Source organism: Rana temporaria, chromosome 9, assembly GCF_905171775.1.
Source record: "Rana temporaria chromosome 9, aRanTem1.1, whole genome shotgun sequence".
Classification (NCBI taxonomy): Eukaryota; Metazoa; Chordata; class Amphibia; order Anura; family Ranidae; genus Rana; species Rana temporaria.
The window spans coordinates 24,070,170-24,094,377 of NC_053497.1; the positions used below are offsets into that span (position 1 = coordinate 24,070,170).

Genomic DNA, 24,208 nt, shown 5'->3' on the forward strand with positions numbered 1-24,208 from the left:
TGGTGTGTACACACATCAGACCAAAAGATCCCAGCAGACATGTCCGATGAAAACGGTCCGCGGACAGTTTTCATCGGACATGTCTGCTCGTGTGTACAGTGCCTTACTCTCCACCTGTCACACATTTCTACACAACAATGATGTTAAAGTGGAGTTTCCATCCCAAAAAAAAAATTTCATTATTGTCCTCATTAGACCTAAAAAAGAAAAAAAATAGTTTTTTACTGGAAATGCCTGTTGCTATGCAGTCCCATGAAATCTGCCTTTGAAATCACCTAGGATCCTGACATCATCTCCCTCTAATGCTCCTGGGAAATGTGTGTCATCATTTCCCAGGATGCAGTGCGCTACCCAATTATCACTCCCCATCCAAGACTTCTAGGAAGCAAGTGCTTGTGGGCTTCACAATGCCCACAAGCAAAATGACAACGGTGTGGACATAGTTTTATAAACTATCTTTTTTTAATAACTATGCCGAGCGGCGGCGGATTGTAAAATAGTAAGTGACCGGATTTATATTATAAAAACGCATGATGAAAGGCCATACATTTAAAAAATTCTAATTGTGGTTCTAACCCCGCTTTAACCCTCCTTTTGGATACATAGCTATAGATATATATCTCTATATGAGAAGCCTCCTCCTAACCGCTTTAGAGGTTGCAATGAACTTGTCACTTTCCACCATCTATAACGGACACGACCCATTGTCCGTAGGACTGATACATGCACACAATACTGAACCACGCTCTTCCAGAAAACCCTTGTGAAGCCCTTAACGGAAAAAAAAGACAAAATAAAACTGGAGCTAGCCAATGCACAATTTGAATTAGTAATGGCTATTTTTACAACAAAAACAAAAGCATGGAATTTTCCAACCCTCAACACTCCGAAAATATACCATGGACTTCTCCTAACAAAATGACAAGTTAACCAACACATTGCCCAGATTTGGGAAGGTCTGATCTCCCTTTAGACTTTCACTATCGCCGCCTTAATTTTTGACATGTGAGTGACAGGTCTTCGCACTTCTCGACATGACCCTCCAGCCATGATATTCCCCGCGCCCTGCTTTCCTCCTTCCTTCCTACCTATCCTTTCCTTCCTACCTATCCTTTCTTGTTCTTGCTCTCCATATGTCACATGCAGTAGTATAATTGTCCTAGTAGTCCACTCAAGCCACACTATGAGTTTTCTATGCAACTTTTTTTAATGATCAAACCTAGAAAAGTGTACAACACTCCACCTACCACCCATGGATGTTCATTTTCTACCAATAGGAGAGAATTTCAGCTTGACTGGCTGCTGTTCAATCACTTTGAAGCTGGAGAGGTGTCCCCTTCCAAAAAAGTATTTGGCTGCATATAGAACCATAGACGAAGGCTGATATATTGAGGTTGTGGGTTGCTTCCCACTTTTTTCCTGGAAGGAAAGACTGAGGTGGTACTCTGACATGCGTTGGTCCTCTTTCCATGGGGAGCCTAGGTCTGGTTGCCATGGGAAGCCTAGGTGTGGTTGGTGGTCCCAGGCTCCTAAACCCATTCAAAATTGGAGACCCACAAAATGTGTCGTGACCAGACCCCATTTTACATCAAGGAGTCAAGCTATGTTAAGAGGGGGATGTTTTTTTTTTTTTTTTTATAATCACATTTTTCTTTATTTAAAATTCAACATATCAATTCATTATTATACAGTCTTGTATTCCATATTTCAATAACCAAATACAAAGAAAAATTGCACAAAAAAAGCTACATAGATGTAACTGTCTTGCAGCGATTTACCAAACATTGACACATTCCTCCCCCAAAAGATAATATATTAAAGAGAAAAAAAAGAGAATTCCCCCTCCCCTCCGCTCCCTCTCTCCTCCCCTCCGCTCCCTCTCTCCTCCCCGCCGCTCCCTCTCTCCTTCCCGCCGCTCCCTCTCTCCTTCCCGCCGCTCCCTCTCTCCTTCCCGCCGCTCCCTCTCTCCACCCCTCCGCTCCCTCTCTCCACCCCTCCGCTCCCTCTCTCCACCCCTCCGCTCCCTCTCTCTTCCCCTCCGCTCCCTCTCTCCTCCCCTCCGCTCCCTCTCTCCTCCCCTCCGCTCCCTCTCTCCACCCCTCCGCTCCCTCTCTCTTCCCCTCCGCTCCCTCTCTCCTCCCCTCCGCTCCCTCTCTCCTCCCCTCCGCTCCCTCTCTCCTCCCCGCCGCTCCCTCTCTCCTCAACGCCATCCTTCGTTGTGGCGATGTTCCGTCTACCCCAATACTACCCACTCCAGTGACCACTTCTTCCAATCCAAATCCTATATTCTCTTACTTCTATTGTAACCCCCTCTGTGCCCGTGCTTAAAAAAAAGGGGGGGGGGGTGAATTAATACACTGTAAAAAACATGCATGAAGTTTTTTTTTAATGTAGTATATGCTTGTATCTGTGAACATTTTTATGCATTTTGCATTCGTTTACATAAAACAAAGTGTTTTAAGGCAAAACCTGACAAATGTTTTATTGATTTTTCCAATAGATAGATACAGCCCCTTAATGCCCTTAACAAGAAATAACTACTCCCCCCCCCCGGGGAAAGACAATAAATTGTATTTAAAATGGACTACATCGTCCCACCTGAGATTAAGGGACGTTATGAGGGACAATGTCCGATGTTCATTAAGTGAACTGCGTGATAAATATGGGCCCACTCCATGGGAAGTCTGGAGATATAAACAACTGCAACATTTTGTAAACTCCCTCCCAAAACCTCTTCGGGGGGTGGGTGGGTTAAATGTTTGGGAAAAATTAATCAACCAAATGGGAATAGGTAAGCATGGAATTTCTACTATCTATACGTTGTTAATGACACATTTAGAGGGAGGAGCTGTGTGCCCAACAGAGAGCTGGGAAATAGAATTGAATCAACCATTACCAGAAACCATGAGAAGTAAAGTTTTAGATTATGTTCACTCTACATCTGTGGATACACGGATAAAAGAAATGAACTTCAAATTATTAATTAAGTGGTATTATGTTCCAGCAAAATTACACAAGATAAATCCCCAGGCGTCACCTCTATGTTGGAGGGAATGCAGAGGTGTGGGAACTCATGCCCATATCTGGTGGCAGTGCCCTAAGATCCAGTTATATTGGATACAAATACTAGAGTTAATTAAGGAGATCAGTGGAATCGGGATCGATCTGGACCCCTGGCAATGTTTGTTCCATGTAATAGCTATCCCTAGGAAGAAATACAAAACAGCAATTATCCCAATCCTATTAAATACAGCGAAGATGGTGATCCCGAAAAAGGTGGAAGGAAAAGGAAGCCCCGTCGATACAGGAATGGTTGAGGGAGGTAGAAAGAACAAGAAATATGGAGGAGGAAATATCCCAACATAAGGAATCTAACCAGGAAGAGGTCGGGACTTGGAGGGGTTGGGTGGAGTTCAGACAATCCCTAGTATATGTAGATTACATGAGTAGGGAAGATAGTATTTAAAGCGGTGTTTCACCCTAAAAAACAAGTTTCTAGCATGTCATTCAGCATAGTAGTGCGAGCTACAGTATGCCTTTATATTTTTTTGGGGTCGCCGTACTCACTGTTTAATCGCGTAGTAATGGGCGTTCCTATGCAGAGGGCTCGTGATGGACGGCCGGCTATGGCGCGTCACGCTTCACGAAAATAGCCGGAGTAGGTCTCGGCTCTTCACGGCGCTATACGGCGCCTGCGCACAGACATCGGAGCTGACTGCGCAGGCGCCGTGAGGAGCAAACTCCTATTTCGGCTATTTTCGTGAAGCGTGACGTGCCATAGCCGGCCGTCAATCACGAGCCCTCTGCATAGGAACGCCCATTCCCCGCGGGGAGTCTGAAACTTTGCTACGCGATTAAACAGTGAGTACGGCGCCAAAAAAAATATATAAAGGCATACTGTAGCTTGCGCTACTATGCTGAATGACATGCTGGAAAAAATTTTTTTTAGGGAGAATCCCCGCTTTAAGGAATTATGGCTTGGCCAGTTTTACTCAGGAGTAGTGGGCTCCCCCCTCCCCGGGGGGGAGAGGAGGAGCAGGGGGGGGGGTGGTTGTCCCCCCTCACCCCCCCTTTTTTTTCTCACGAGGAGACTTTGCGATAACAGGGGATATTTTTTGCCCCCCTAAAATAGAAATACTTAGAAGTCACAGGGAATATTTAAAGGATAAGATATGGGGAAAATGCGCACAAAGCACTTTAAATAATATAGTAGTGGAAGGAGGGCTTAGCCCCCCCCCCCCTTCCTTTGGTGTGTTTTTTTTTCTCTCTCTTCTTTCTATCAGGAGGAGATTTTGAGGTAAAAAAAGGGATAATTTTTTTTTTTATTAATATTTTTTTTTTGTTTTTTTTGTCCCCCTAAAATAGTAACACTTAAAGTCACAGGAAATATTAAAAGATAGAATATGGGGTAAATGCGCACAGAGCACTTAAGATTAGGGGAGGGGGGCGGGTTTAGTTCCCTCCCCCCTTTTTTTTTTCTTCTCTTCTTCCCTTCCTCTCTCTCCCCGGGGGGGAAGGTGGGGGTCAGAGGGTAAAGAGGAAAGGAAAAGTAAGGAGAGATGAAAGATCAGGAGGTGTAGGATAGACCCAGGATGTTAATGTTGTTATTGTTGTTATTTATGTATATGTAATGTTGTTTGTATTTTAAATGTGATCCTCTTTTGTATGGAAATGTAATGTATAGTATATTTGTGTTTCTTAAAAAAAACTTTGAATGAAAATACAGATAGATACATTTTAATAGTATGAATTAGTAGGCGCCTTTAAAGTCTCATGTCAATGGAAAATTGTTTGTGGCATCAATAATTTGAGGGACGATGGTGACTATCCAAACCATTCTGGCAATACATTCATGTAAGGTGTTTAGTAGAGTTCTGCTACGTTTCACGGGGCAGAGTTGAGGATCCCAGTGCAGCACTGGGCAATCAATAGTCCTCCAACTGGCATCCAGGGAAAATGGGTGAGTAGGCGCTACAACCTTCCCAAATAACGGCTCCCTCCCGGTGCTCAGACCTCGAGGCTGCTGACACCTCCAACGTACCAGAGTAAGGAAAGGGATGGTCGGCACTCAGGATGGCATTCAAAAAATGATATTACTTTATTAAAAAGACATGTACAATGCTGTAAAAACTGCCTAAGCATTTCAGACTTTCTTAGTCAAAACTAGGAACTTTCCTTCCTCCAACTGGCATGTTGGGACCAGAATTGCAGAATATGTCACTGTCCTAGACCAGGGGTCTCCAAACTTTTCAACACAAGGGCCACATTGTAGATTTTACAAGTTTTCGGGGGCCGAAAAAAAAATCCGTTATGTATAAACTATCAGCGCTGTCCCCATCAACAGCGTCCCCATGACACTGCTGATGGGGACGCCGCTGATGGGGACGCCGCTGATGGGGACACCGCTGATGGGGATGCCGGTGTCCCCATCAGCAGTGACCCCATGTCCCCATCAGTGGTGTTCCCATCAACAGCATTCCCATCATTGCTGATGGGGACACTACTGATGGGGATGCCGCTGATGGGGACACTGCTGATGTGTCCCCATTAGTGGTGTCCCCATTAGTGGTGTCCCCATTAGTGGTGTCCCCAGTAATGTTCCCATCTCCCCTGTAGTGTGCTTATCCGTGTTGTGCAACACAATAACATGATCAGCCTCTGACCTCCGTACTAGATGACTTCTTGTCTTCTGCAGCTACCGTCTCGGAGGCGCGGCACCTCCCCTCTTCCCGCCCGCTGTTTGAAGTTGCGATCCCACGAGTGACGTCACAGGTGCGACACCTCCCCTCTTCCCGCCCGCTGTTTGAAGTTACGAGCCTTCCACGAGTGACGTCACAGGCTGTTTGAATTAACGATCCTTCTACGAGCAGTGGGCAGAAAGAGGGGAGGTGCCGCGCCTGTGAAGTCACTCGTGGGATCGCAACTTCAAACAGCAGGCGGGGAGAGGGGAGGTGCTGCACCTGTGATGTCACTCGTGGGATCGCAACTTCAAACAGCGGGCGGGAAGAGGGGAGGTGCCGTGCCTCGGCGTGGCAGCATGGGCGTCCTTGTTTACACTGCCGCCTGCGGGCCGGATAAAACACACAGGCGGGCCGTATGTGGGCCGAGGTTTGGAGACCCCTGTTCTAGACAGTCAACTGTAGTATGACAAAATGTTGGTATCTAGCATAGTTTCAGCTGTTTTAGACAGAGAAGACCATACGAGGCTCTTCTCATCTCAAGATATGTAAGCCTACATGCTATAAAGTGTATTTGGAGTAATGTTGTGTCCTCCATTTCCTCCTCCAGGTGGCAAGGTAAAGGCTGGCAGTGCCCCAATGAAATGTGCCACTCAGTTCCCCATTATTCTTTGGCACCCTTTCTGCCGGCACTACCATTTCTGTGTGATGACTGAACGTGAGCAAGAGAGATGGAGCGCAGTGTTCCAGGACTGCGTGCGTCACTGCAATAATGGTAAGCGGGAGACCATGACGGCGGGTGATGCTGGGATAATCATTAGCATGGTACCATTACAATTCAGGGCAATGCAATCATAAAGATCAAATATAGAAACTGAAACTTGCCTGGAGCTATCAGGGCGACATTATACTAGAGCAGCGTCAGCACTAGAATGACCTTATACCTCTGTATTTAGAGGTGAAGATATCACAACACACCAACTGATGTAGTTAAAGTATATATAAACCCTGACCTTGTAAAACAACCTATTAAGTTTAAAGTAGAATTGGCTCAGGCAGCTGGTGGATAATTATCTAGACACAAATGTTTTGCCTTGCATTTCTGACAATTCTGTCATACTTGTAAAAATTTGCGCTTTTTTGCAGGGAAATTACTTGGAGCCCCCGAACAGTTCGGACTTATGAACAGGAACATGTCGAGATTTAAGGAGCTGTGTCCATTTATGGACGAAAAGAGAAAATAGGATTTTTTGTACTCACCGTAAAATCCTTTTCTCTGCCGTCCATGGACGGACACAGCTCCTTAAATCTTGACATGTGGGTTATGTTCCTGTTCATAGGAGAGGACTTATGAACAGGAACATGTCAAGATTTAAGGAGCTGTGTCCGTTCATGGACGAAAAGAGAAAATAGGATTTTTTGTACTGACCGTAAAATCCTTTTCTCTGCCGTCCATGGAGGGACACAGCTCCTTAAATCTTGACATGTGGGTTATGTTCCTGTTCATAGGAGAGGACTTATGAACAGGAACATGTCAAGATTTAAGGAGCTGTGTCCGTTCATGGACGAAAAGAGAAAATAGGATTTTTTGTACCGACCGTAAAATCCTTTTCTCTGCCGTCCATGGACGGACACAGCTCCTTAAATCTTGGGTTATGTTCCCTGTTTATAGGAGAGGACTCATGAACAGGAACATAACCCACATGTCAAGATTTAAAGCGGAGCTCCACCCTAAAGTTGATCTGAACCCTCCCCCCCTCCGGTGTCACATTTGACACCTTTCAGGGGGAGGGGGGATGCAGATACCTGTCTGAAGACAGGTATTTGCACCCACTTCTGGCCACACAGTTTTGGGTTAACTGCGGGCAGAACATCACCTCCCGTCCTCCCCCATTGTGCTCTGGGAACACTCGGCTCCCAGAGCACAGCGGGAGCCAATCAGCGTCGCAGCGCAACTCGCGCATGCGCCTTAGGGAACCGGGTAGTGAAGCCGGAGCGCTTCACTTCCTGGTTCCCTCACTGAGGATGGCAGGGGGAAGGAGCAGCAGAGTGACGAGCGATCGCTCATCCTCTGCTGCGGACGGCGCTGGACTCCAGGACAGGTAAGTGTCCTAATATTAAAAGTCAGCAGCTGCAGTATTTGTAGCTGCTGGCTTTTAATATTTTTTTTTAGTGGCACATCCGCTTTAAGGAGCGGTGTCTGTCCATGGACGAAAAGAGAAAATACTTTTATTGAATTCTAGTGAATTCTCGTGCGACAGAATACAACTTCAGAAGTGATGTCATGTGTTGACTAGTTTTGTATGTGTTCTTTCGTTTCTGAGCATGGGTAGTCTTGCTCTTACGATTTTTTTGGACGAAAATCGTACGTTGAGTTCTCGTACGACAAAAATGTTAAAGTCTGCACATCCAGCTTTTGTCTGATTTTCGTATCCTGTATATGGGCCTTTAGGAAGCCCGACATTTTACAGTTGTCCCAGGAACATGAGGCGTGGGGAAATCTTCCAATGTAGCAAAAGGACCATAATTCCTCTTTACAAAAAAGTGAATAGCATGACGTTTGTTAGATTTGGCCACATGTGGATTGTGCAGGGGACAGAAAATAACACGGAGGACCACATGCATGAGCAGCTGTGGTCATTGGGTGACCAGATTTCCCATTGTGAAAACAGGAACCGTGTCCCAGAATATAATGATTTGATTTATTAGATTATTTTCTGGGTGTTCTGTAAAATAGAACAAATACGGGTCTTAATGTTGCTCGTCTATTGAATGTCTTTCTTGTCTTGTGTTGTGCTGGTGTGACCTCTCATGTCTGTGAAGTTCTAGCCAACTTGTATCTGTTCCATGAACCGTCCCTTCCCCGTCTATCACTAATACCATTCTGAATGTGCTACAACTCTGTCATTTCCTTCAATTGTCTCTTGTCTCCCACTTGTTCTGCCTTCTCCTCCTCTATCGTATTCGGCACTTTACAGTCAGATACACACAATTACACCTGTATGGATCACGCCTGCGTGTCACACCTGCACAGGTCTGTATGACAGATTGCTGTCCGCACGGGAGGTGTAGACACTGAATTCAGAAATGCAGTACAGTGCTGATAGAACCGTGACGTTAAAATGCCACATGACTCCTAAAGTTGAAATGTCACTTTGAGAAATAGTTTCAGTTCTCGTAAAGGGACTGTATTGTGGTTTTATAGATATTTTCTTTCTTCAGTAAGGCAAAGACTAAAAAAATAAAAATTATGTTAAAGTGAAACTACAAGCAAACCTTTTTTTTAAATTTGGGAGCAAGGGAGGATTACACTTACTGGCCACTTTATTAGGTAGACCCACCGAGTTGGACCCCGTTTTGCCTTCAGATCTGCCTTCATTCTTCATCTGCCTTCATTCTTCATCTGCCTTCATTCTTCATCTGCCTTCATTCTTCATCTGCCTTCATTCTTCATCTGCCTTCATTCTTCATCTGCCTTCATTCTTCATGACATAGATTCAACAAGGTGTTATGCCGCGTACACACGATCATTTTTCGGCATGAAAAAAATGTCGTTTTTGAAAAACGTCATTTAAAATGATCGTGTGTGGGCTACACATGATTTTTCGGCTTCTGAAAAACGACAAAAAAAAATCTCGAACATGCTGCATTTGCGTTTTAAACAATGTTGTTTTTCGGGTTGTAAAAAATGATCGTGTGTGGGCTAAAACGACGTTTTTAAACCCGCGCATGCTCAGAAGCAAGTTAAGAGACGGGAGCGCTCGTTCTGGTAAAACTAGCGTTCGTAATGGAGTAAGCACATTCATCACGCTGTAACAGACAGAAAAGCGCGAATCGTCTTTTACTAACACGGAATCAGCTAAAGCAGCCCAAAAGCGAATGGAACTTCCCCTTTAGAATGCCGTCGTACGTGTTGTATGTCACCGCGCTTTGTTCATCATTTTTTAAAAACAATGGTGTGTGGGCAACATCGTTTTTAATGATGACGTTGGGAAAACATATGGGTAGATTCAGGTAGGGGCGTGCAAAACGTGTTTACACTACGCCGCCTTAAGTAAGAGAGGAAAGTACATATTCTCAAAGCACTTACCTCCTTACTTAGGGCGGCGTAGTGTAATCGCGGCGGATGTAAGGGCGCCTAATTCAAATTTGTTGGAGGGGGGCGTGTTGTATGGAAATGAGGCTTGACCTCACGTTTTTTGACGTTTTTTGCTACTGCCCATGCGCCTATTGATTTTGACGCGAACGTAAACGACGTAACTCCCGATTCGCGGACGACTTACGCAAACGACGTAAAAAATTCGAACCTCGCAGCGGGAACGGCGGCCATACTTTAACATTGTTATTCCACCTCATAGGTGGAATAACTTTAGGCCGCCTAAGGCCTTACGGAAACAACGTAATTCGACTGCGGCGTACGTTCGTGAATCGGCGTACAAGCTCATTTACATAATCTACGCCGGCCGCAATGGAAGCGCCACCTAGCGGCCATCCGAGAAATTGCAATCTAAGATAGGACGGCGCAAGCCGGCCTATCTTAGATATGTTTAAGCGTATCTCTGTTTGAGCATACGTTTAAACATACGGCGGCGTAGATTCGGAGTTAGGTCGGCTTATCTACTGATAAGCCGGCCTAACTTTCTGAATCTACCTAATAGTTTTTTGGACATGCTGAAAAACGTTTTTTTTTCATGCCGAAAAATGATCGTGTGTACGCGGCATTAGAAACAATCCTCGGAGATTTTGATCCATAGTGACATGTCAGCTATGATTAAGCATCGATTGATGTGAAACGCGTTAGTAATTCTCTCCCCTGTTTCTCCATGATTTGACTTCTGTACACTGGATTTTATTTTATTTTCTACAATAAGGATGCCTTTTTCACGGTGTGCGTCCGCCCAGGATATTTTTCCTCATCTGACATGATAGCATTACGCAGTTGCTGCAGATTTGTTGGCTGCACTTCCGTGATGTGAATCTCGTGTTCCACCACATTCCAAAAATGCTCTATTGGATGAGATGTGGTGAGTGTGGAGGCCATTGGAGTCATGTGACCTCATTGTCCAGTGGCGAGACGATTTGAGCTTTGTGGTGCGTTATCCTGCTGGAAGGAGTAATCAGAGGATGGAGACACTGTATTTATCAAGGGATGGACATGGTCAGCAACAATATTTGGGTAGGCCTTGGTGTTTAACCACTTCAGCCCCGGAAGAATTTACCCCCTTCCTGACCAGAGCACTTTTTGCAATTCGGCACTGCGTTGTTTTAACTGACAATTGCGCGGTCGTGCGACGTTGCACCCAAACAAAATGTACGTCCTTTTCCCCCCACAAATAGAGCTTTCTTTTGGTGGTATTTGATCACCTCTGCGTTTTTTGTACTATAAACAAAAGAAGAGCGACATTTTTTGAAAAAAACACAATATTTTTTTACTTTTTTATTTAATAAATATCAAAATTTTTATTTATTTTTTAAATTTTACTCAGTTTAGGCCAATACGTATTCTTTTACATATTTCTGGTAAAAAAAAATCGCAATAAGCGTATATTTATTGGTTTGCGCAAAAGTTATTGCGTCTACAAAATAGGGGATAGTTTTATTGCATTTTTTTTTTTTTTTACTAGTAATGGCCGCGATCTGCAATTTTTAGTGTGACCGTGACATTGCGACGGACACATCGGACACTTTTGACACATTTTTGGGACCATTCACATTTATACAGCGATTAGTGCTATAAAACTGCAGTGATTACTGTGTAAATGTGACCTGCAGGGAAGGGGTTAACACTAGTGGGCGCTGAAGCAGTTAAATATGTTCCCTAGTGAGTGATTCTAACTGTAGGGGGAGGGCACTCACAAGGGGAGTAGACCGATCTGTGTTCCTCTGTACTGGGAACTAAGGATGAGCTCCGGCGTGCTCGCATAGAACACGTGCCGAGCCCGCCAGGAAGTGTGCACGGCGCTGTGCTAATCACAGCTAGGGAGACATTGTCCCGATGCTCGGCTGCAGGGATCGTGAAATGTCTCCCTGGCTGTTTTTAGCGCAGCGCCGTGCACAATTCCTAGCGGGCTCTGCACGTGTTCTATGCGAACAAGCTTATCCTTACTGGGAACACACATCGGTCTCCTCACCGCTGACAGGACGTAGATCTGTGTGTTTACACACACAGATCCACGGTCCTGCCGTGATTGCAGGCAATCGCGGGTGTCCGGCGGACATCGCGGCTGCCGGGCACGCGCACTGGTTCCCGAGCGATGCCGCGACGAGAACAGCCGACGGCTGGGAAACCCAGGACGTTATATGACGTCCACCCAGGATGGGAGATCCCATCTGTGGACGTCATTTGACAATGGGCGGGTAGGGTACCCAAAGTCTGCCAAGAAAATATCAACCACACCATTACACCACCACCAGTCTGAACATGTTGATGCAAGGCAGGATGGATCCATGCTTTCATGTTGTTTGTTCCAAATTCTGACCCCACCATCTAAGTGTCGCAGCTGAAATTGAGACTCATCAGACCAGGCAATGTTTTTTCAATCTTCTGTTGTCCAATTTTGGTCATCCTGTTTGAATTGTAGCCTCAGTTTCCTGTTCTTAGCTGACAGAAGTGGCACCCGGTGTGGTTTCCTGCTGCTGTAGCTCATCTGCTTCAAGGTTCGATGTGTTGTGCATTCAAAGATGGTATTCTGAATACCTTGGCTGTAACAAGTTTGTTATTGGAGTTACTGTTGCCTTTCTATCAGCTCTGCCAATTGTCCTCTGACATTGTCTTCACCACGTCTACTCTAGATGCCTAAATGCATTGACTTGCTGCCATGTGATTGGCTGATTAGCAATTTGTACCTAATAAAGTGGCCGGTGGTGAGTGTGTATTCCCTGTCCTTATTTTTTTATTTATTTTTTGCAATCTGTGTCCTAAGGGGAAAGATTTAGATTCACTTTCTGTCCCACAGCCAAAACAGGAAGTAAGAAGAAATTCTGCTACTTGACCACTTCCTGCCCACTGTCATATGACATCCTGGACTTTGAGTGGTTAAATCTGAATGATGCAATTCAGCTTCGGCAGATTTTCCCCCCTTCATAACCAGGCCATTTTTGCTATTTAGCACCACGGTATTTTAAATGGTAATTGTGCGGTCATGCAACGCTGTACCCAAATGAAAGTTGGATCATTTTGTGTCTTATAAATAGAGCTTTCTTTTGGTGGTATTTGATCACCACTGTTTTTTTTTTTTTTTACTTTACATTCTGCTATAAAACACATCCATTAAAATCTAATTTCTTCATAAATTTTGTCCAAAATGTTTTCTGCTACATGTTTTTGATAAAAAAAATAATAATCCCATTAAGCGCATATTAATTGGTTTACGTGAAAGTTATAGCGCCTACAAACTGTGGTGTGTGTTTACGTTACGCCTCCGCAACTTAGGACGCAACTTAGGACGCTCTCTATGTTCAGATAGGGAAAGGAGCTGTGCCCATCAGTGCAGCATACCAGCGTTGCCTATCGGTGCCCATCAGTGCCACCTCATCGGTGCCCATCAGTGCCGCCATATCAGTGCCCATAATTGAAGAAGAAAACTTACTTGTGTACAAAAAAAATAACAGAAAAAAATAAAAACGTAATTTTCTTCTAAAATGTCGGTATTTTTTTAGTTGTTGCGCAAAAAATAAAAATCGCAGAGGTGATCAAATACCACCAAAATAAAGCTCTATTTGTGGGAACAAAATTATAAAAATGTCATTTGGGTACAGTGTAGCATGACCGCGCAATTGTCATTCAAATTGCGACAGTGCTGAAAATTGGCTTGGGCAGGAAGGTGCGTAATTGCCTGGTATGGAAATGGTTAAAGAACATGTGTTGGCAGATATACGATCTCTAGAAAAAGTGTAATTCAGTATTTGTATTTTTTCCCCCGCTCTAGGTATCCCAGAGGACGCTCGCGTGGAATCTGCCGCATTCACAGACTCAGTGAGATTTTTCAGACAAGCACGGGACCAATACGGAACATGGGACATGCTGTGCGGCAATCAAGTACAGGTAATGTTCCATATAAAACCTTCCCTTCCCGGAGTAAACTACCACAGAAGGTGGCAACTGTGGGATCAAAGGAAGGCATGCATATGGGCAGGGTGGAGTACTTTAACTTGGGGGACCTGAAGGGAGGAATCCTGCAGTAATATATTGCAGCTTACCTGTCTTTTATGCCACGTACACACGGTCGGAATTTCCGACCAACAAATGTTCGATGTGAGCTTTAAAAACGCACGCCGTCATATGACGTCCAGTACTTTGTGTGGGGATATCTGAATGATGCCTGCACCTAGAGGCATCATTCAGATATCATTTTCTTCCGACGGCAATCCTGCGCACCGTAAGAACGATCATAGCGGCGCTTGATCGTTCTTATAGACGGCGGGAGGGGACACCCCCCTCCCGCCACCATCTGGTGCTTCTCCGGGCTCTCCCGTCCCATTAGGGGCCCGGAGAGATGATCGCCGTGCGCCGGATGGGAGGCATAGGGATGACTGGTGACCAGATGGTCACCAGTCATCTCTATGACCGTCGGAGGCCCGGGCGCGATGTGATGACTTCACGCCCGTTTATCCCTAAGTAAACAAACCGCAATTGCGGCTAGTAAGAATGAGATCTGTGAATTTTTTTTTACAATCTTATTCTTTCCAGCCTGGAGGAGAGATGTGGGGTCTTATTGACCCCGCATCTCTCCTTAAAGAGTACCTGTCACACACTATTCCTATTACAAAGGATGTTTACATTCCTTGTAATAGGAATAAAAGCAATCGGAAAAAAAAAAAAGTGTAAAAAATAAATAAATAAGTAAATTAATAAAAAAAATTAAAACGCCCCTGTCTCCGGGAGCTCGTGCTCAGAAGCGAACGCGCATGTAAGTCCCGCCCACGTATTTAAACGTCGTTCAAACCACACATGTGAGGTGTCGCCGCGTGCATTATAGCGCCAGCAACAATTCTAGCACTAGACCTCCTCTGTAACTCTAAACTGGTAACCTGTAAAAAAAATTAAAGCGTAACAAAGTTTGGCGCCATTCCATGAGTGTGCGCAATTTTAAAGCATGACATGTTAGGTATCTATGTACTTGGCTTAACATCATCTTTCATATTTTACAAAAAAAATTGGGCTAACTTTACTGTTTTGTTATTTTTTAATTCATGAAACCATTTTTTTTACAAAAAAAAGGCGTTTGAAAAATTATTGCGCAAATACCATGCAAGATAAAAAGTTGCAACGACCGCCATTTTATTCCCTAGGGTGTCTGCTAAAAAAACATATATAATGTTTGGGGGTTCTGAGTAATTTTCTAGCAAAAGAATGATGATTTGTACATGTAGGAGAGAAGTGCCAGAATAGGCCCGGTATGGAGGTGGGTTTTAAAGCCCGGTATTGAAGTGGTTAAAGGGGTTGTAAAGGTAAATGTTTGTTCACCTTAATGCATCCTATGCATGAAGGTGAAAAAACATCCGACAGCTCCATTGGCTGGCGCTGCTGTCAATCACAGCCAATGACACAGCGCGCCGAGGGGCGGGGACGAGTGATACCGTCGGCGGCTAGACCCTCGGCGGCTCGCTCGCTCGCATGAAGGCGGAAAGCTCTTGCGGAGGGGGAGCCATGACAGCCGCCGAGGGACCCCAGAAGACGTGGATCGGGGCCACTGTGTGCAAAAACGTTAGTGTCGCTTTAACCATGGCCCCTTTTTGTAGAGAGCTGGCAAGTAATATCTTCCATATTAGATGTTATACACATTTAGAACACACTGATATCAAGGAATTCAGCACTCCACACCCTAAATATCCCAGTAACAATCTGACAAAGGTTGTCACCTACCCACTCTATTTAAAAGAGAAAAAATAAGTATAGCTCACTGTATCACCCTTGGAGAGATACAACTCCATCCCCAGATTTCATCTCCCTTGGGTGAAGGGAAATCTTTCCAATGGGTACACGGCAATACAACCTTACAAAGGTTCTTACTCCTCCCACACTCTGTCCAAAATACATTACTTCCACTTGAAGATAAACTGTGTTAAGACCGGACATGCACTAAACTGTTATATAATATATTGAACAGGTCCTCAGCAACCTGGTAATGGATGAAATCCTCCCTGATCTGAAGAACAGCATCGGTCCCAGACTCCGAGGAAAACCTCAGGATCGGCAAAGAACCTGGCTGATGGTAAGTTAAGAAAAATAGCGATGGCCTCGTGAGGTTATCTTATTGGTATTGCCATTATTTATTTATTTAAATGCTTATTTGGAGCGCAGTCATTACCCGAAGGCCTCGATGCGCTCAATTATATCCCAAAGGTGTTGATATAGGTGATTTGGTTCTTGGGCAGGTGTCTTCTACACCACAGAGGATCTCCATGACCGGTAGTGTAATGTAACATAAATGTAAGTTGAAGCCCCACAACACTACTAAGTAGTGGTGCAACGGATCGTCATCGATCCGTGGTCCGAACTGAAAAATATTGATCCGAACCGCACACACGTGATTCGAGGATTGTTTTCTGAAAAAAAAAATAAAGTTTTGCGCATGTTCAGTCCACACACAAGCGTGGTCATGGCGAGCGGAGGAACGGAGGAGCTTGAACGCCCCGCGTCATTTAAATCCCCTGTATGGAAGCATTTTGGCTTCCCTGTCAAATAGAACGATGAAGGAAAGAGGTTAGTGGATAAAACCATGACACAAGAATGCCATATGACAGTGGGAACACATCAAGTATTGTCACTAGGGGTGCAACGGATCCCCACTGATCCGTACGGATCAGCACCTTCGGGTCGGGACACACGGCAATCCGCGAGCCGCGGCTTCGGCCTAGCTACCGAAGCGGCGGCCATCTTGGTCCACCCGGCACGGGGGATGCAGACTGCTTCTCGGAAGTTTGCGGGCACTTGAGCTCAATATGTCATTGACTCCTAACAGCCCAGCGATGAGCTTCATGCTGCACCTTGAGGAATCCACACGGGGAGCCGCTGTCACCGCCGCACCAGACGTCCTGCTGCTTGCCAGAGAAGAGAGAGGAGGCGATCGGGGGGATCTGTATGGACTGAGCACGTAGGGGGGATTTTCACTAGACACACAGCACTCAGCCCGCCGATCAATGACACTGAAGGGATCTGATGATTGGGATAGTTCAGGTCACAGGAGGGAACTGGTGACACCACTTTCGTACATGGGGCTGCGACTTCCACTTGGCTGCACATATAAGTATTGCGAGATGCAGTTATTTCAACACAAAACAGAGCTTATACGCTTAAATACAGTATTTGTAAATCCGGACTGTTTAAATGTTAAATTAAATGTGAAAATCAGAGGTGTTCTGTCACATTAGCAATAAACAGTCCGTCGGATTTCCAAACACTGTATTTAAGCACATAAGCTCAGTTTTGTGTTGAGAATAACTGTGGAATCTAAAACTCTGGTGGGTGTAACAAGATTTGTCTTTTTTTTTTTTTTTTGCTGACCCGAAAATGATCCGATCCGTGACTCCTGATTCGAGGATCGATCCGATCCGTGAGTTTTTTGATCCGTTGCACCCCTACTACTAAGAGGGTCCAGACACAACTGTATTATTAAAATGGGGACATTAGAAAGAGGAGCTAACACGTGTTGGGGGTCCAAAATGGCCCCCTTCATTGGGGCTTGTGATTGAAACCAATATAAATGGACTAGATGTGAATGGAACATTTAATGTGTGGTAAGCCAGTTGCTGACATGACCTGTGCTTGTAATCGCACTGGAAGAAATACCGTTAAATGCCCAGTTCACTTCTAATTCGTTCATTTTGTTTTCGTTCTCAAGTCCTGATGTAGGGACCGGTTTTGGACTTATGAAATCCATTGGATACTTTTAATTATCCCCCCCGACCTGTATGGGAATCAAGTCCTATCTGGACCCTTTCGGCCCTATTCATACTTGCGATTACGCACAAAATACTCAGCAGCAATCAATATGAATAGGTGCTGGCGGGAAACCCCAAGCAAAAGCAAGGGAAGCCTGAAAAACGCTTGCAGGTATTCACGGCTGCTCGCAGAAAATTGATGCATGCATGCATGCGAACAGCCACGAAATAGCTGCGGGAGCCTGTCCACACCTATTTGCGAGGACCCCCTCTGAGTCTGACACAAGCAATTGCAAACAGCCCGATTCACGAGTTTAAAGAGGAAGTAAACCCCTGGTTAATTTATTTTATTTTTTAAATACAACTGCAAGAGAAAGTCAGCATACAGCCCCCGAAGTCCGCCTCCGTCCCGTCCACCGCCGCCGCCATGTCCCCTGGATCTTCTTCTTGTTTTCGCCGCTCCGGCGCTGCAATTGGCGGGAGCGATGATGACGTCACTCCCGCGCATGCGCGCGGGACCGGCAGATCCCCGCGCATGTGCGAAAACACGGCATTAACTCTGTTAATGCCATTCACAAAAAACAGCAGTGCCCGTTTTTGTGAAAATATCTCCTTAACGTGTAGGTTAAGGAGATATTTCTTGCACCTAGAGGTAAGCCTTGATCTAGTCTTACCTGTAGGTGCAAGTTGTAACAGTGGGTTTACAACCACTTTAAATAGGGCTTTAGCAAGGGTGTGGCACTTTAAAGCGGAGTTCCAACCACAATTAGCATTTTTTAAATGTACGTCCTTTCATCCTGCGTTTTTATAATATAAATCCGGTCACTTACTATTTTACAATCCGCCGCCGATCCGCATAGATATTCAAAAAAGATCGTTTATAAAACTATGTCCGCACCGTTGTCATTTTGCTTGTGGGCTTTGTGAAGCCCACAAGCACTTACTTCCTGGAAGTCTTGGATGGGGAGTGATAATTGGACAGCGCACTGCATCCTGGGTAATGATGACACACATTTCCCAGGAGCATTAGAGGGAGATGATGTCAGAATCCTAGGTGATTTCAAAGGCAGATTTCGTGGGACCGCATAGCAACAGGCATTTCCAGATGAGAAAAAAAAAATTGGGATGGAAACTCCACTTTAATTTACATTTTTGTAAGGTTACACTGGCTTCTGGTGAGTCTGGGTGTGGGGATCCCTTGGGGACCACAATGCATAAATATGTCTTAGTCAGACCTATAGATTGAAAAGGTCCGTTATTTCTATGGAGTAGGAGTAATTGCTGTTGGACATATTCAATATTTACTTAAACTTTGTAGGAGCCTGTTGGACATGGGGATATTTGACACCCCCTTTGTTCTGTGTCTCAACATGGAGCAGACTTCCTGTGTGAAAGTCAATGGAAGGAAACAGCAGGCGAATTATCGCGGTCCCTTGTGGCCGAAAATAGCGGACAATGTTCTGAATGCAGCCAGTTAACTTACATAGAGTTTAATATAGAATATGCTGCCTGAAAATGATCACTATTTTTTTTATTTTACATTCCCTGATGGGACAAAGTACATATGTAGACCTAGGTGCCCTGTAACTGAAGCTGCGATGTTGGACAGGGTACCCCTTACTTAAAAACACTGGCAAGAGAAATGCAGAGGTAGGTAGGAATGATGCATATCACCCACTTCTGCATATCTCTTGCCGATCCTTGCCTCGGAGAAGTGCTGGGAACCAGAGACGGGCGCTGCCAAGAAAAAACGTCATCTCCCTGGAGGTTTTTTCTCACCAGGTTTAAAGCAACTGGTGCCCGGATGTGCGGTAAAAAGCGCCCCCTCCCTGAGCTTGCTTCTGGGGATTCCTCTGACACAGAACCATGCCCGGCTATTGCCCCAGCCTCTGGTTCTGTGGTGTCAGAGGATGCGGGCTTGACCCACGCGGACAGTGAGGATGACTCTGTTTCAGGGTCAACTACTGACAAGCAATTTGGAGCTCTTTTTTCTGCGGTGCGTGAAACTCAGAGAGGTTTTGGCGGAGGCACCAAATGTGCCGGTCCCTTTTGGGTTCCGCAAACCACCGCGCACTACAAATGTGTTCCTTGTGTTCCTTATTTGGTAAATTTTTTATACAAGGAATGGGATACGCCGCAGAAAGTTTTTGCTTTGAGGAGGACTTTCCCGTGTCCAGATTGAGCAAAGCCACCACGTTATGTGGAAGGGGCTCCTGCCTTTAAGGACCCTGCTGATAGGAGAGTGGAGGCTGTGGCCCGCTCCCTATTCACTGTAGTGGGTTTGGCGGTGAGGCCGGTTTTGGCTGGGACTCTAGTGTCGCAGACTCTGACTGAAAGGGCGAAGGAGCTGGAGGTAGAAGATGCTTCCAAGACCTGTAATGATGCCCTGCGGTCACGTGCCAATGTCATCACTGTCTGTGTTGATGGGGGAAGGTTGCGGGAAAGTAATTTGCACCGTGTATGGCCTGCCTCAGCCCTTCTCCTACGTACCGTATTTGTTGGCGTATAAGGCGACCGGGCGTATAAGACGACCCCATCATTTTACATTTTTTTTTTTTTTAAGATTTTTTGCCTGTACTCACCTTATAAGACGACCCCCATTCCGATGTTTCATATTTCTTTCTTCTGGAGCCATATTCTTCTTCATTCTTGCTGGAGCTGAAGTCAATCACGGCAAGCGGTGTATTCTATTAATGAATACAAAGCCTGCTTGGATTGGCAGAGGCTGTAACATCATCAGCCCACGCCTCTCTGCCTCTCAAAGCCAATCCGAGCCGGCTACTGTATGTAGGCACTCGGATTGGCAGAGGTTGTTATCCCAATCCGAGCAGGCTCTGTATTCATTTGACTACATCGCTTACCGGCATTGGGTAAGCGGTATATTACCGCGCATCCAGCAAGCATCCGAGCAGCTGACCCGGCGTATAAGACGACCCCTGCTTTTTGGCCAGTGTAAAAGGTAGTCTTATACGCCAGCAAATCCAGTAAAAGCAGCACAATGACCTAGTGGGTTGGCACTTATGTCTTCTATTACTGGGTTCCATGGTTTTGAATCCCAACACAAATGTCTACACAGACTTTGAATGTGTTCCCTCTGTTCTTGTGTGGGGTTTCCCTGGGTAAGACATGCTGGTAGGTCAATTTCTGTCTAAAATGTCCCTAATGTGTGCAGATTAAATAATTCCTTGAGGGCAGGAACTGATGTGAATGTGCAGTATGTAAAGAACTGCATACAAATGTCAGCTCTATATAAATACTTGTAATATTTCCAGCTGATGTTATCTCGTGTGTCGGAGAACTTGTCATAAGTGACTCTGCTGATAACCAGTGGCGGCCCGTCCATAGGGGGCGCCCGGGCGCCGCCCCCCCTCCCCAGTCAGAAGAAAAAAAAAAAAAAAAAATTATTTAAACCTGTGCCTTTAAAAAAAAAAAAAATCCTAAAAAGGTCCTTATGTGCACTGTGTCCGCGCGCCGGGCGCCGGGGACAGTGCGGTAGGAGTAGCGCCACGTCTGTGCAATCACGGGATTGCAGACGTGGCGCTACATTGGCAGCCAAAATATGCCATTGTGGCGCTTCCCAGCGCGCCATATGCTTCCGGCGCGATTGACAGTAGTATTGTCATTGGCGGGCGGGTGCATACACTTTCTATGTGCACCCGCCCGTCTCTGTGCTAGTTCCGACGTCACTGGACAAACAGGAAGTGACGTCGGCACTATCCAGCTCAGTGCGCCCGTTCGTGGAACAGGTAAGCTGCATTCCATGTCTTCCCCTCACCCCAGTTTGTACTGTTCTGTGCTTCGGCGGCAGCAGCAACAGCATCGGCGGCCGGCACACCCCCCCACCCGCTTATTGAGACTTCAACATGCCGTCAGGAAGCACCACCCCCCCCTCCCGCTGGTTGAAAACTTTTTTTAAATGTCTGCCGTCAGGAAGCACCCCCTATTATTGTTTTTTTTTTAAATGCACATTCACTGCCTGATCCCCACCCATCCACCTCGGAGCCTTTTATTGTAGTTAGACTGCTGGGACTTTTAGTTCTCCATCTTCTCCTGGGGCTAATGGAGAAGATGGAGATTGGAGAACTACAAGTCCCAGCAGGTTATACATACAATAAGGCTCTGAGGTGGATGGCATGCACCTGAGCCCAGGAGAAGATGGGGAACTACAAGTCCCAGCAGGTTATAATATAAGGCTCCTAGGTGGATGGGTGTCTTATATTATAACCTGCTGGGACTTGTAGTTCCCCATCTTCTCCTGGGCTCAGGTGCATGCCATCCACACCCATCCACCTCAGAGCCTTATTGTATGTATAACCTGCTGGGACTTGTAGTTCATCTTCTCCTGGGGCTCAGGTGCATGCAATCCACCATCTATGGGACTACAAGTCCCAGCAGTGAGAAAAACTGGACAAAGATGGTGGATTGCATGCACCTGAGCCCCAGGAGACGATGGAGAACTACAAGTCCCAGCAGGTTATAATATAAAGCTCCGAGGTGGATGGATGACTGGACAGTGACACAGTGGGGACAATTGGCACAGCGGCATGAATGGGCACAGTGGTGACAATTGGCACAGTGGCTGCGTTTGGCATGGCACAGTGGTGACAATTGATGGCACAGTGACCACAATTGATGGCATGGAACAGTGGCTGCATTTGATGGCATAGCACAGTGGCTGCAATTCATGGCATGGCACAGTGGTGACAATTGATGGCACAGTGACCACAATTGATGGCATGGAACAGTGGCTGCATTTGATGGCATGGCACAGTGGCTGCATTTCATGGCATGGCACAGTGGTGACAATTGATGGCACAGTGACCACAATTGATGGCATGGCACAGTGGCTGCATTTGATGGCATGGCACAGTGGTGATAATTGATGGCACAGTGGCTGCATTTGATGGCATGGTACAGTGGTGACAATTGATGGCACAGTGGCTGCGTTTGATGACATGGCACAGTGGCTGCGTTTGATGGCATGGCACAGTGGTGCGAATTTTTTTTTTCTTTGTTTGCGCCCCCCCAAAATTTTTGAGCACCAGCCGCCACTGCTGATAACAGAGAGATGGAGCAGCAGAAATACGCTGCACTTAGTGCTTTGGAGAGAGATAAGTAAACACTACAGATATGTGCCTAGGTCAAATTTCATGAATGGGGTTTACAACCACTTTAACATCACAGGCAAGGTATGACAGGAGATCTAAATGGGTGGTTGGTGGGTACAAGGGCCAAGTCCTGTGTACAGAAATCCTTGGCTTTGTTGGAGGAAGACTGCTTGTGCGCAAGGGAGCTTCAAATTTAAACCAACATTATTCATCAAGCAAACCTCACTTTACAGTTTGGCAAATTGTTCAGGTGCATCTTCCTCTAGTTGTCCCAAATGCCATCTGCCACAAGCATTCCTGTTTTTTATTTTTTTGGACCTGCCCTGTTGAGATACAAATGTGATGATTGTCACTATCTTGTAGTAGACTTGCTTGTCCTGTTTTTATAAATGCCTCTTTAGTGATTTGTCGTGACTTGCATTGTCACTTGTCTCTTTTTTTTATTTAATTGGCCGAAATGTGAGATATGTATGGTCCGCTTTATTCTCTGACAGCGTATCCATCACGTCCTGTAAAAGAGGCGCTTAGCGGGCACTTTAGGCTTTTATTTGACTTCCTGTGACTGCTCCCTTTTCTGTTATATCTGTGTGTTCTACACAAAGCAGCTCTTATCATATCTCTGCACAGGGCAGGGTGAGATAACGGCAAACAACTTCTCCAAGCTGTCTCCGCTCTGAGCACGCGGCCTAATATGAATCCAATTGGTATGTAGGAGAAAAATCAAGTCCGGTATGGACTGTGCTAAGGGTCAGCTCAATAGAAAGGATCAACTAAGTCTGAACTTTAACATTTTATACAATAATCGATTAATATTTAGTAAAATACTTTTTATTGTGTATGGCGTTCTCAGTATAGTCTCCGGTGAGCAGCTTCTTCTCTGGTGCTCGTGGCTGCACACACTTGTATATTTTGGATAATATATGCTGGGACATAAAAGCTCTTTTGGCCATACTGGGGATCACAGTAGTGCACCTCATTCTGCACTCCTGTGACCCGTTTTTAGGGTTTAGCCTGCTGCCGGCTGATGTCACTGAGCTGGTCTACACTCTGGAAAGATGATGGCCCGGATTCACAAAGCACTTACGCCGACGTATCTCGAGATATGCCGCGTAAGTGTAAATATGCGCCGTCGTATCTGTGCGCCGTGCCCACAAAACTAGATACGCCTGAAAATAGGCTACATCCGACCGACGTAACTTGTCTACGCCGGCGTATCGTGGGCGCATTTGGCACTCCCATTGATTTTCTATTCACATATGCAAATGAGGGAGATACGCCGATTCACGAACGTAAGTCCGACGCAGTGCGCGTAAAGTCATACGTCCGGCACAAAGTTTTGCCCCATAAAGGTGGTGTAACTCAGCAGCATCCATGCAAAGGCAACACAAGCCCAACGTATTTTACGTAGTTTACGTAGTACGTGAATAGGGCTGGGCGTAGGTTACGTTCACGTCGTAGGCAGTGATCCGTCGTATCTTAGAGAGTAGTTCCGACGTGATTCTGAGCATGCGCACTGGGATATGTCCACGGGACGGCGCA

At 45.6% G+C, this 24,208-nt stretch overlaps 1 protein-coding gene across 1 annotated transcript in view; it reads left to right on the plus strand.

Moving 5' to 3' along the window:
• Nucleotides 1–24,208, plus strand: part of LOC120913192 (protein Niban 2-like) — a 152,904-nt gene that overhangs the window by 107,100 nt on the left and 21,596 nt on the right. The window contains exons 6-8 of the mRNA XM_040322976.1: nt 6,289–6,453; nt 13,607–13,722; nt 15,788–15,892. Of these exons, the coding sequence (XP_040178910.1) occupies nt 6,289–6,453; nt 13,607–13,722; nt 15,788–15,892 (386 nt within the window). The remainder of the gene's footprint in view (nt 1–6,288; nt 6,454–13,606; nt 13,723–15,787; nt 15,893–24,208) is intronic.